This window comes from Mus caroli, chromosome X (assembly GCF_900094665.2).
Source record: "Mus caroli chromosome X, CAROLI_EIJ_v1.1, whole genome shotgun sequence".
Classification (NCBI taxonomy): domain Eukaryota; kingdom Metazoa; phylum Chordata; class Mammalia; order Rodentia; family Muridae; genus Mus; species Mus caroli.
Genome location: NC_034589.1, coordinates 94610155 through 94624558, shown reverse-complemented (window position 1 = coordinate 94624558; position 14404 = coordinate 94610155). Strand labels below are relative to the sequence as shown.

The window sequence follows — 14404 nt, the reverse complement described above, 5'->3', positions numbered from 1 at the left end:
AGTTATCTGTGACAGTAGCAATAGTTGAAGGGATAAATGATAGCAAAAGAATTTCTAAGGAAATTCAGAGATGGAGATTTTTTTTTCTAGACTAGAAAGGCATGCACTAGAAATTTTTTGAATGTTAAACTGATCATTTTTGGTCTGAGCCAACTTTCTTTTCTACACAATACTTCTTTGTAGGTTTGTAAAGCGCTTTGTTTTTCTCTAATAAAAGAAATAAGTGGCAGGAAACTTTAGCTCCTTGTGTCTAAAGCAAGTTTTGACATTCACAATTACTGTAGAGTAGAAGTTAACGTTGGTGAGAGTAGGGTCCTTTTGGAGCTTGCAATAGCAGAGCTCTAAGTCTCACATAAACAATGGCAAGAATGCACTCTCCCCGCCCCCTGTGTGTGTCTTCTCTCTGCACTAGTGATTATGTTTTTTATTTGCAGAGCTCAGAATAAAACCCATGGATCCATGGATGCCAGGCAAGCACTGTGCCACTAAGCTCTATCTCAGTTGTGCACTGGTGACTTTTACTTACTGGCATTCTTTGGCCAAGAGATATGGTGTCAGTGGTTTCAGGAGAGAGATTCATATTGTCACTCATAATCCTCATCTTAGATAAGTGAATAAAGAATATATGAGTTAGGTATGTCAAATGGTGTTTTTTTTTTTTTAATGATCTTCAGGATTTATTTAGATAAGAAAGCGGTCAATCTCAACAGGAGGGGAAAAGGAAAGTAAAAAAAAAAAAAACCTATAGGAAAGTGTCCCCCAAACCTTGACCCCTCAGCAGAGCACAGGGTGCTGCTTATATCTTGCTTGTCCTTCAAAAACCAGCCAGCCAGCCAGCCCAAAGAGCTGGTGCTGATACCCCCAGTGGGTGTGTGCTTTGATTCCAGTCTGAACTGCACTATGCAAAAGGCACACAGACACATTAACCTGCATCAAACCCGACAGCCCCAAATGGCTTTCCAAAGCTGACAGCACACAGTCGAGGGTGTATGAAGCTTTGCAATGTGCACAGTGTGTCACCTTGGCCCTATGGTCCTGGTGGGAGGACAAAACTGAGGCTGAGCCTGACCTCATCCTAGAGCTAAATTTGAGAGGACAGTGAAAGAAGCTTTTTGCACAACTGTTGTTTCAGCTTTATTGGTTTCTAAAAGTTGCTGGGTCTTATAAAAATGTCTTCCAGTAAATCAGTGAGTCTATTGAACAGTGGGACTTCATGTAAACTGTTAGGTGCAACTGGTGGAAAGGAGTCCTGTACTGCAGATGACCAGTCACATGCTTAGGTTGTGAAATACTTTGGTGAGGACGCATAGATAGGAACATATTTGGAAGATGTGTGGTGCCTTCGGGGACCCGGTGGCAGGTAGAACTTCTTAAGAGTCCGCCTCAGCTTTAACTTCAGTAATTTTGTCAATAGACTTAAGGAGTTCAGCAACAAGGTTCAGTGTCTCTCCTCCAGACACCAGCTGCTTTATGGATGCCTGTGCACTGTGCATGACAACACGGAGTTTCTGCAAGGCCACATCCATGCTCTGCTTCACTACAGTAAGGCTGGCATCCTGGCTTGATTGCAGGGCTTCATTTTCTTGCCTCAAGTTTGAGAGCTGTGCCTGAAGCAAATTTATTTCCTGTTTCAGCCTCAAGACATGATTTTCTGCTTTTACAGCCCGTTTGGTCATCAGTTCGAGGTTCTGTTTGACTTGTTGGACTGCTGACTTGGGGCCATGGAAGTCACTCTTCTCCTTGATCATCTTTGCCTCCAACTTCCATTTGAGTGTCCTCACCATTTCTGTTTGAGCTTCAGAGAAGCTCTGAACCTCATTTAGCTTTCTTCTGAGCTTAGAGTTTTCATCTTTCAGTGCTTCATAACTTATCTGCAACGTCCGCAGGTGTCTGTGCCCTAGGGAGTCTTCATGAGCTGCAAAGTCTGCATTAGGACTCCCAGCTGGAGATGCTGGGGAGGTCCTGGAGTCAGGGTCGCTCAGCGTCCACGGGGGCAAAGACTCAGGACCTGCCAGCTCTGATGCGTTGGAGAAAAAGGAAAGGTAGGTGCCACGGTGTGACAAGTTCTGTGTGGCTCTAGAGGAATGAATCTGCCCCACAGCAGATGGCAGATAGGTTCTATTCCATCCATCTTCTTCATCCTCCGCTAAGTTCCTGGCTCTTGTTGGGTCTTCAAAGAGTGGCTGCTGATATTCTAGGCCATATCCCATGGGCTTGGAGGCAGGGGAGCTGTGCTTTAGTCCCAGTGGGTGCCTTGAGGCTTCCTTCGGGTAGATTCGGCTGGTGGTCATGTCTTTGTTTGACAGGCTGAGGTTCTTGGTTTTCAAATACTCTTTGAAGGAGAATGGATTGGCTTTTTCAAGGTCTTCAAGTTTGTCACCTCCAAAGTGTGTCTCATGGGCTCCCGATGGACCTTGTTTAGTACATTTCCACTTTCCATAGCCAAAGTTGTCAGGAACCACGCGGCTCCATGTCTGTGATAGTGGGGGCACACCCCGCCGCCGCTGCCGTGTGTAGCTGGACATCTCTGTGCCCTAACCAGGCTGCGGCCTCGTCGCTCGCACACAATGCAGTCACCAGCACCTGCCTTATCCGACGCAATGGGTTGTCAAGTAGGCTTGTTTTTAATAAATTAATTTTAACATTACTTAAAAGCGATATAATTTCATGGTTGAGAGATAAGGTTTTTGATTTAAATGTGTAACAGTTTTGTTGTGGCAGAGATTTGGTATATTATAGCAATCAGCAGATCCTTTTGCTAAGGCATTCTGTAACTAAGCTGTTCAGAAAAAGCACAGGTTGCTAGGGCCTACCAGCTAACATCATAGAATAGACTCTACAGGCAAAATTCCATCAATTGTTTAGCAGTACTGGAGATGGATCCCAAGGCTTCATGAACATTTCAACCACTGAGTTACACTCCTAAACTCGAAATTCAAAAAATTATTAAAGAGGCCATATATATGTTGATTGAATGTTAAGGCATAGATATACCTCTATGACTACAATATTGTTTCATCTTTGTTAAGTGTAAGACAGAAAGAAATGGTCCTCATAGAAGTGTCATGGCGATGAAATATTGACTTCTTGTTTCAAGTTCATACTATCTAGTTCCACAGGGAGGCAAACAAAATAGAAAGGAGGATGGCAAGGTGAGGCTCACATTTGTCAAGAAGCAACAGAGCTATAAATTCATCACAAAATCAGAGAACCATCTGAGTTACTACTGAACATCAAATTATACAGTGAGAAACATACCGTAGACTTTCTTATGTCACCACAGAAACAGTAAAAACTCATTTGAAAATGAGTTGAGGTTTTGACGTATATTTATTTGTAATTAGTTTATTATTAATTGTGCCTTGTCTTTATATTTCTCCAAAGATACAATTGGCCAATGGTAATTGGCATAGTTACTACAGAATGTCAATCAGAGCTACAATGAGGCTATGGATGTGTCCAGTTGGTAGGGTGCTTCCCTACATCCAACAAGACTGCTTCCATCCTCAGCATCACAATACATCCCAAAAAACAATAACAAAGCTACAGTGAGACACACTTCACATCACAAGGATGACTAGAAAAAAAGGATGGGAACAAGTATTTGTGAGGACATAGAGAACTTCTCTCAGCAAAGGAAACAATAGAGAGCAGGGACAACCTACTACATAGCTAGGAAGAGGGTAAAGTCTAGAAGGACTCAACAACAACAAAACAACCCAATTCAAAGTAAGACCAGAATTTGAATAAACATTCCTTAATAGAAAGCTACAAGTGGACAAGTACATGAACAATATTCAGTGTCTCTATGAAGACAGTGAAAATAAAAACTGCAATCACAAACTACTGCAGGGTTGCTTTTATAAACATAATAATACATGATAAATGCTGGCAAACAAGAGAAAATAAGAATAAAAGAACCCTTACATGTTGTTCGTAAGATTATAAATTGGTATGGACATTTTGGGAAATAGTATGGAAGCTTAAACAAAAATCCCTACAAATAGAATTTACTGTATGGCCTAAGAATTCTACTTCTGGTTACATATTCAAAGGAATTGCTATGTTATTTTAAATTTATTTTTATGTTCCATATTCCATTTCCTGCACCATCCACCCTCCCACTGCTCCACATCCCACACTTCCTCCCCACCCCACCCTGTCTCCATGTGGATGCCCCCAGCTCCCACCCCACCTGACCTCTCAACTCCCTGTGTGACCCCCCCACAGAGAGAGAGAGAGAGAGAGACAGACAGACAGACAGACAGACAGACAGACAGAGATAAACTCAAACTATACAACTTTAGAAAAGAAATTCTGGGGGCTTGAGAGATGGCTCAATTAAGAAAACATATTGTTTCTGCAGAAGGCCTGGGTTGTTTTCCCAGCACCCACTTGTTGGCTTACAGCCATTCATTACTCCAGTGCTAGGGGGATCTGATGCCCTCTAACTTCTGTGAGCACCAGGCATGCATGTAGTGCCCATATATAATGAGGGTTAACACACACACACATATACATATATATGTGTATATATATATATGTATATACACATATACATATATATGTGTATATATATATATATACATATATACACACACACACACATATATATATATATGTATCTAAAAACAAAGTTTTTTTTCAAAAGTTATATATAGATATTTTTTCCCTAGGTCATTATGCTAAGTGACATGACATAGACGAGGTACAGAGAGGTGAACACTGTACAATCTGAGTATAAACAGTGGAATTCATAAAAACATAGAGGAAAAGGGGTTGCAAGAGGTAGATGGGTACCTTCTCCACCCAAGAGGGAGATATGAAAAAGGAAAGAGAGCGAACAAAGGATATAGACTTCAGTTTAGGGTTAGTAAGATGACTCAGGCAAAGGCACTTTCTGCCAAGCTTGAGGACCTGAGTTTGATCTGTAGTACCCGCCTGATAGGAGAAGAGAATCAACTCCCTGCAAGTAGTCCTCTGAAATCCACACCTGTACAGTGGTGTTTGTACATGTGTGCGCATGCTTGCACACACACACACACACACACACACACACACACACAAACACACATGCACACAAATCAAAAAATGAATCAGAAACTTAGTTTTAAAAAGTCTTAATTATATTGTTGTTCCAACTATAGGGTTGCAGACCCCTTTAGCTCCTTGGGTACTTTCTCTAAGTCCTCCACTGGGGGCCCTGTGATCCATCCAATAGCTGACTGTGAGCATCCACTAACCAGTACCCCCCAGAGCTCTTATCTGTAGTTGTATATGTAACAGAAGATGGCCTAGTCAGCCATCATTGGGAAGAAAGGCCCCTTGGTATTGTAAACTTTATATGCCACAGTACAGGGGAACGCCAGGGCCAAGAAGTGGGAGTGGGTGGGTAGGGGAGTGGGTGGGGGCGGAGTTGGGGGACTTTTGGGATAGCATTTGAAATGTAAATGAAGAAAATACCTAATTAAAAAAAGTCTTTATTATAGTAGGGAAATACATTTGGTTATTATATTATATAGTAACCATAATGGATAATAATGTAATATATATTTTAAAGTTGTTAAAATGGACATTTAACATTTTCACCATCAAAATCTTAAGTTGTTGGGATATGTTTAATTAGCTCAATGGAATCTCTGTATAATACACATCTAGAGCAAAACATCATGCCATGATGGGTCCCATAATACATGTATTAATTTAAAAAGACAAAAAAGGAAACGACTATCATAATCCTCATTATATTTCAGTAAGCAAAGTATTATTCAGGTACCTAGAAATTTTGTTTTGTGCATACCACATATAATATAGCATTTCTATTTGTCTAGTCATTTTAACAAAATGTTCTATTCTAATTTTTATAAGAGATAATGTGATACAATATTCTTTTTCTCAAATAAAATATATTTTTGTACAATGGCTGGCATTTCTAACTATACTGACAAGCACAGAGGACCTTGTGGTCATATCTTCACAGTACAAGGGAAGTGAACAGGAAATGAATATTCTTTTGAATGTTGGAGCTGAAAATGTAATCACATCTGAAGAGCCGTATGTGTACATAATGTTTAATATACAAAGCATTTTCTAGCAACTCTTTATACATTTCTCATTTTCTATAGGAATAGGGATTGAACAAAGGGTCCCCCATATGCTAAGCAAGTACTCTATAATCCAATATATTCCTGATGTATTGATCTTGGTAATATCCTTATGGTTGTTAAGACTAGAGTTAGGTCATTTCCTTCCTGTGCTTTCAACATTAAGTGGGGTTGATCTAAGCATCACGGCCAATTAATGGCTAAATTAGATAAGCAGTCTAGATATATTTTTACCTAACTGTTCTGTGTAACAATCATTCTGTTTAATAGACATGATCACATGGTGCTTCATAAATCCAGTAATTTTATATAGCAAAAATAAACTGAAATCATAGAAATACATAAGTACTATTATATCTAAAATTATTGAAAGTGATCTTTTGGTATCTAATTCCAACTTATCTTTTTGTTGTTTCGGAACAAGCCTAGCATTCTTATATGGGATCACATATAACAGTGAATAACCATGATTCCAGGAAGAATTTGTAAAACAGTTTATGGATAGAAATTCTAAGGAGTCCTTTCTTAGCCTGTATATTATAGTACTTTTACACACACACACACACACACACACACACACACACACACATAACAAAAATAAACTGGAAGTGCTGAGTAAATAGGGTTAGGTTAGAGAAAAGCCATGCTACAAATTTCTACTTTAAGTGTGCCATTTTTTTCTAAAGAGAAAGGAAAGAGAAACTCATTAGAATAGCAATAAGAAAATTTTTTGGATTTATTTTTCTTTTAGGTCTCAACTATTGCTGGGACTGGGATCATATAGCATATGATTAAAACCCATTTTAGGAGAGATGGCTGGAGAGATGGCTCAGTGGTTAAGAGCCTTGAATTGGATCTAGTTCCAGAGATTCAAGGCAGGATCCAATGCCTTCTTGGCTTCCATGAGCACTGTGCAAACATAGTACATAGCCATAGATGCAGTCCGAAATACCCATATATAAAAAAATAGGTTTAAAAAATTGTAACATCCATTTTTGTAATTTCTGAGAATATGATGTTGAATAGATGACTTAGCTTAATTGGAAAGAAAAGGGAAATATAACTATTTGGTATCTAGTAAAGAAAAAGTATGCAAAAATCCTTGAATTTGTCAGTCAGTAGCATGCACAAAGAAAATAGCTTCTGTAATGTCTGTGGTACTTAGTTGTTTTTCTGTTAATGTTTTTGTATAGAGCTCTGGGAATTTTGGAAAGAAAAATGTCAAGATGCAGCACATAGTCCCAAACTCACATTTAGATTCTTTTCTCTCCCTTATAAACTACCCCTGTTAAGCAGATTCCTAAGAATAGAGAGAAGCCTATGACTGAAGGTGAAATGGATACATGTGATGTTTCCAAATCATTATGCTCCCCTCAGAAGCCTGTTTCATACCCACTGGGAGAAATGATCAGATACTTTGCTGGAGATCAATACACTAAAACAGTGATTTTTAGTTTTATAGTTTGCCTCTAGGTCTCTGATTTTTTCCCCCCAAAGGGTATTAAGAAAATCTTGCAACATTGATTTGGATTCACTGTAGCTTTTAGCATAAATACAAGTCAAATGGCACGTCTTTTGCTGAGGGGAGAGAAGATATGGTCAGGAAAATAAATCCAAACAAACAATAGAGTATTCTATTCTAGTGGTACAAACCACTGCTTTAGCTCTATGATTGACCACACATAGACTTACAGCTTTCCATTGCATGTATAGTATCAGATAAAGTGAGAAGGAAGAACAAAAATGTTAACACTCAAATTCTAAGACCTTAGAGTGAATATAACTAGAAAACTCATTTAAGTGTTAATATTGACAGTGTGTAGGAGCTGAGACTGAGTTGATGGTTTCCTTGTGTTATAATACACGTTTTTCTAATGCTGAATTCTGTTTTAGAAGAAGCACATATTGCTATTGTAGTCATTAAAAGTTTCAATCGAGGCTTCAGAAGGCCCCAAATAAAGTACATTAGAGTTACTAAGTCCTCAAATATAAACTAAATAGATTTTAGCCAAAAATATCAGTGTATACATACAAAGAGAAGTGTTACAGAATTGTTATAATGGTTTGATATTCTTTATCCAAAATATGTAGGGACTAGAGTGGCTTCACATTTTGGATCCTCTTTTCCTTCAGATTGTGGAACATCTTCATATATATATATATATATATATATATATATATATATATATATATAATAAAGTTGTTGGGAATGGACAGAAGTCTAAATATAATATTCAATTATATTTTACATAAGCTTTCTTCACAGTATCTAGCAGTAATTTTATATAATACCTTAAATAATTTTGTTAGTAAATAAAAATCAGATTTGAGGTGACTGATGACCCAAGTTCAGATCCCATATAAAAAAGCTGTGTGTGGCTGAGTGCGCTTGCAACCCCAACACTCTATGTGAGAAAGCTGGAGACAAGAAGATTTCTGGGGATTTGCTAGCTGCTTGCCTAGCTCTGGTTCAGTGGAGATCTTGTCTGAAAGGAATAAGGTGGAGGAATGTCACAGAACAAAACATTCAAAGTCCCCTTCTTGTCCCTACTTGGGCATGTAAACCTGAATACACATGTATGTATGCACTATACATAAATACAATAAATACACACACAGTTGAAGTTTCCATACTTTCTTTTTACTGAGCTGCATATATTTAAAATACATTCATTTAACCATGGAATCAATGTAGATATATTAATTAGATAGTTTACATTGCTTTGGGGGGGGGGTTAAGCATGGGATATGTTTTATATTTAAAGATCTTAATTCACACTGGCTTATATGTAGTAGTTATTTTAAAAAATGCAATAAACCCTTGGGAACCGATCATTTAAAAGAAAAGCTGGAATCTTGTCTCAACCTTTTATATTTAGTTTTCATCTCCTTTTTTTTTTTTTCAACACATTTTATTAGCTCCACTATAGGCCAGGGGGGGGTTGTGCCTGGGAAGCAGATTTCAGGTATTATTCCTGGCTTCAGTCTGGTCTCTTCTCCATCTGTCTCTGTTTGAGGCCAGCCTCTTAGAAGAGGACCCTGACTCCTCCTTTCACTTGGCCCCTCTCAGCGTTATTATCTTTCTTCCTTCCAGGGACTGGGTAGCTCACAAAAGGGTGCGTTTGCCATCAGTAGAGCAGGGTTTGCATCCCCCTGGATGCACTGAGACTTAGCCTCAGGTTTCTTCCCAGACTGCTGGTTTCTGTGTCACTGCCACCTTAGGAGATCATTAGGTTATCCTCAGTGTTCTTGGCAAGGTGGTTAGGGGTGGTAGGGAGAAGTCTGATGTTCTTTAAGATCAAAGTTATCTTGGCCCTTCCAGAAGCCCTGAGCACAGTAAAGGTCTCCATCACAGCCAGCACAGTGCAGAGTAGCATCCTCATTGCAGATACAGCACCAGGGGAGTTCTTCCTCAGCCTGGGGACCCCCAGTCTCTGCCTTGCAGGGTTGGGCCTGGGATCCTGGAGCTGGTTCCTCAGGAATGTTAAAGCCACTTGTCTCATCCAGGGCAGCTTCTTCAGTGAGCTGCTGTATGACTCTCTGGATGGCTGTCTCTTCATCCTCATCACTGGGTGCTGATCATCCTGGAGGGTCACTCTGCTGTACATAACCAATCTTTTGTCAAGAGCCAGGATCTATTCCTGCCTGGTTTTTCTCCTCCTGTAGCTCAACTGCTGCCTCAGCTAGCAGCTTGTTCTCCTCTTCCTCCAGAGACGGGGTGGCCTGCCCCTGGGAATTTGTGTGCTGGTTTCTTGTAGCTCCCTTGTTGAGGCCATTCTGGAGGGGGAGGGGGGCTGATGCTCTTGGTTGCCAGCTTTCATCAATATCCACCTCAGCTGTCAACTGTGTTAGCAGATACTACATCTGCTGGCCTTGGGTCCTGATATCTGGTGCCTGGTGTGCCAGTCTCAAAGTGTGAAGAAGTGGGACTGTGCCCTGCAATGCTGCAAGCTGATTCTCCATCTCCTGTGTGGAAGGAATGGGGCCCTGGACTTCATCCTTCAGTGTGGCTAGCTGTGCCTCTATCTCTGCTTGTGAGGGTACTGACTTGGGCTTGTTTTCCTGCCAAATCCCTGCTAGGCACTCAGCAATGTCTTTGTCTTTGTGAGTCAGGCCTTGGCTCTAGGAAGTGCTGGGCTTCTTCTTGGCTTCCAAGGCTGCCACACGCTTCTTATAGTTCTGAGGTGGCGATCACTTGGAGGCAGTGTCAGACCTTCTGGTCAGGACTGTGTGGCACTGCTTGCAGACTTTCTGTTGTGTGTTGCCAGCCTGGGGTATCAGAACACTGAAGCTAAGAGAGTCATTACAGAAGGCTCGGCCACAATTCTTACAGCCACACTCTTGAAGAGGGTGAACTGGACAGCACAGCCATAGCACCTGCTCTCCATAGCAGTTCTCAGCTCTGCAGAATCAGTGGGTTAGCCTCGTACCAGCATAGTGCAGGCTAGTCAGACCCTCAGGTCTTTCAGGTCAGCCCAGTCCCACATGCCCATCTGCGCTATCCAGGGGTGGCCCAGCGACAGTTTTCATCTCCTTAAAACTCTTTGTTCTTGGTGGTCTCCTAAGCCATCTTTCTCTACTTGATTATATGTGGAGGTACTGGGAGGAGAAAAAAAGAGTTTGACTTTGGAGCATAAAAAGATAGAAAATTCTATTTTTTTTCTATTTCAGAGTGCATTAAAGTGGAAGAGTATAGAGGCCATAATAAATACCTTAAGAACTAGGGCTTCACATAGCAAGTTTTAATGGAAAAAACAGTGTGAATTAGGGCCTAATAGGTGGATCAGCTCTAAGGAAATGATTCTGAAGAGTTCGTATAGGATCAGAAGGAAATAAAAGCAGTTCAAGGCTGAAGCCAAGGAGAGACCTGGCAGGTGCATATGGGGAATCCGAACTGAGATTTTTACAGGTTTTTTGAAAATCAGTCTTCAAAAACCATTTTATTTCATTTCCACAGTTAGCCAGCGAAGTATCAGCATTATTGGCATTTTATGGCAAGTGAAGCCAAGAGATTAATAAACATGTTTAAGATTTCATGGGAAGTGGGTTGCAAACCTGCAATGTGAATGCTAATTCTCAAACGAGAAACCAAAGTCCAGTTTACTGCTCCAATGACTTACAACTACAGTATTAAAATGTGTTGTACTTTCTTACTAAAAATGTGTTAAAGGTTAATGATTTACTTTAAAATTGAAACACATGTAATATTATTTCTATAATGGCATTCTGATAAGTTTTATGGAACAGGAATAAAAAGTAAGTCTAATTATGAGCAATGACTAGAAAAATGTACTAAAACCCCCAGAAGTATGGGAATGTTATTCAAGATGTTTATTATGCCAATAAAAGGTCAGTTGTCCCATCCTATACCTCAGAGAAGCAATACAAACAAGGGAGTTAAGGGAGAGAGTAAATATGGCATAATAGTATACACTGTAATATATATTTCTTCATTTATGTTTAAATGTGAAAAAGGAATATTATGAATATTGTCCTTTGGTTATGCCATTTGTTAACAACATTATTGTAGTATGAGAAAAGAACTGGGTTCTTTCCAGCTTCTGGCTATTATAAATAAGGCTGCTATGAACATAGTGGAGCATGTGGCCTTATTACAAGTTGGAGCATCTTCTGGGTATATGTCCAGGAGTGGTATTGCTGGATCCTCTGGTAGTATTATATCCAATTTTCTGATGAACTACCAAACTGATTTCCAGAGTGGCTGTACCAGCTTGCAATCCCACCAGCACTGGAGGAGTGTTCCTCTTTCTCCACATCCTCACCAACATCTGCTGTCACCCGAATTTTTGATCTTAGCCATTCTGACTGGTGTGAGGTGGATCTCAGGGTTGTTTTGATTTGCATTTCCCTGATGACTAAGGATGTTGAACATTTCTTTAGGTGTTTCTCAGCCATTCGGCATTCCTCAGTTGAGAATTCCTTGCTTACCTCTGTACCCCATTTTTAATAGGGTTATTTGGTTCTCTGGAGTTTAACTTCTTGAGTTCTTTATATATATTGGATATTAGCCCTCTATTCGATGGACATAGGGTTGGTAAAGATCTTTTCCCAATCTGTTGGTTGCTGTTTTGGCCTATTGACAGTGTCCTTTGCCTTACAGAAGCTTTGCAATTTTATGAGGTCCCATTTGTCAACTCTTGATCTTAGAGCATAAGCTATTCATGTGCTGTTCAGGAAAAATTTCCCCTGTGCCCATGAGCCAAGGCTCTTCCCCACTTTCTTATTTTAAAATCTAATTTTATTTGTAATTCATTTTTTACACTCTCTATTCCTTTTCCCGCTCCTCCCCATCCACCCTCTAACTGCTTCACATCCCACACCTCCTTCCCCACCATACCCCATATCCATGTGTATGCCCCCACCCCCAACCCCACCTGACCTTTAAACTCCCTGGGGCCTCCAGTCTCTTGAGGGTTAGGTGCATCATCTTTGAATGAACATAGACCTGGAAGTCCTCTACTGTATGTGTTAGGGGCCACATATCAGATGGTTTATGCTGTCGATTTGGTGGTCCAGTGTTTGAAAGATCTCAGGGTTCAGATTAATTGAGACTGCTGGTCCTCCTACAGAATCACCCTTCTCTTCAGCTTCTTTCAGTCTTCCCTAATTCAACAACAGGGGTCAGCTGCTTCTGTCCATTAGTTGGGTGCAAATATATGCATCTGACTCTTTCATCTGCTTGTTGGGTCTTTCTGAGGGCAGACATGCTTGGTCCCTTTTTGTGAGTGCTCCATAGCCTCACTAATAGTGTCAGGCCTTGGCACCTCCCCTTGAGCTGGATCCCACTTTGGGCATGTCACTGGACCTTCTTTTCCTCAGGCTCCTCTCCATTTCCATCCCTGTAATTCTTTCAGACAGAAACAGTTATGGGTCAGAGGTGTGACTGTGGGATGGCAACCTCATCCCTGACTTGATGTCTTGTCTTCCTGCTGGAGGTGGGCTCTATAAGTTCCTTCTCCCTACTGTTGAGCATTTCATAAAAGGTCCCTCCCTGGGAGTCCTGGGAGTCTCTCACCTCCCAGGTCTCTGGTGCACTCTGTGTGTGTGTGTGTGTCTCCAAATGTTCAAAGTCCTTAGTGATCAGAGAAATGCATTTCAAAATGACCCTGAGATTCCACCTTATACCAGACAGATTGACTAAGATCAAAACCTCAGGTGACAACACATGTTGGAGAGGATGTGGAGAAAGAGGAACACTCCTCCATTGCTGGTGGGATTGCAAACTGGTACAACCACTCTGGAAATCAATCTGGAGGTTCCTCAGAAAATTGGAAATAGATCTACCTGAAGACTTAGCTATACCACTCTTGGGAATATACCTAAAAGATGGCCCACCATGTCACAGGGCACGTGTTCCACCATGTTTATAGCAGACTTATTTGTGATAGCCAGAAGCTGGAAACAACCTAGATGTCCCACGACAGAAGAATGGATACAGAAAATGTGGTTCAGTTACACAATGGAGTACTACTCAGCTGTTAAGAACAAGGGCATCCTGAGTTTTGAAGGCAAATGGATGGAACGAGAAAATATAATCCTGAGTGAGGTAACTCAGACCCCAAAGGACTGCATGGTATGTACACAGCAATAAGTGAATATTAGCCAAAAAAATCGTACAGAATACTCAAGATACAGTCCACAGAACTCATAAAGGTCAACAAGCTGAAGTGCCTAAGTGAGGATGCCTCAGTCCCACTTGGGAGGGAGAAGAAAGCAACTACAAGTGAGGAGGGAGGGAGGGACGTGGGAGGGAAAGTGGAGGTGGTGGGCAGGCAGTGGGGATAGAGGGGAACCTGATCTGGTATTGGGTGAGGGAAAAGGATTGAAGCCCTGAGGTCCAGCAGAAAGAATGTAAACAGCAACTTCAGGAAATAGGAGGTTGGGGAACCCACCACCCCACATAGTACACCAAATAGATATTTCTTTTTTTTCTTTTTTTTTCTTTTTTTATTTATTAGGTATTTTCTTCATTTACATTTCCAATGCTATACCAAAAGTCCCCCATACCCTCCCACCAACTCCCCTACACACCCACTCCCACTTCTTGGTCCTGGTGTTCCCCTGTACTGAGGAATATAACGTTTGCAAGACCGATGGGCCTCCCTTTCCAATGATGGCTGACTAGGCCATCTTCTGATACATATGGAGCTAGAGATACGAGCTCCCGGGGGTACTGGTTAGCTCATATTGTTGTTCCACCTATAGGGTTGCAGACCCCTTTAGCTCCTTGGGTACTTCCTCTAGCTCCTCCATTGGGGGCCCTGTGATCCATCCAATAG

General features: G+C 40.9%; 2 protein-coding genes and 1 pseudogene across 7 annotated transcripts in view; all 3 read right to left on the bottom strand.

Moving 5' to 3' along the window:
• Positions 1 to 14404, bottom strand: part of Eda (ectodysplasin A) — a 397585-nt gene that overhangs the window by 60504 nt on the left and 322677 nt on the right. The window lies entirely within an intron of this gene.
• LOC110286504 (endosome-associated-trafficking regulator 1-like) lies at positions 1371 to 2525 on the bottom strand. 2 transcript variants are annotated; one of them, XM_021152879.1, is made up of 2 exons: positions 2444 to 2525; positions 1371 to 2380 (listed from the first exon to the last, which is right to left on the bottom strand). In XM_021152879.1, exons 1-2 carry the CDS (start codon positions 2523 to 2525, stop codon positions 1371 to 1373), a joined length of 1092 nt encoding a protein of 363 aa, XP_021008538.1. The 2 variants fall into 2 exon arrangements, with proteins under 2 accessions (XP_021008538.1, XP_021008537.1); XM_021152878.1 differs by having other exon boundaries at positions 1371 to 2525.
• Positions 9345 to 10492, bottom strand: LOC110286505 (annotated as a pseudogene).

Coding starts and splice junctions, on each gene's coding strand:
- LOC110286504 (XM_021152878.1), bottom strand. CDS start 2,525: ATGTCCAGCTACACACGGCAGCGGCGGCGGGGTGTGCCCCCACTATCA.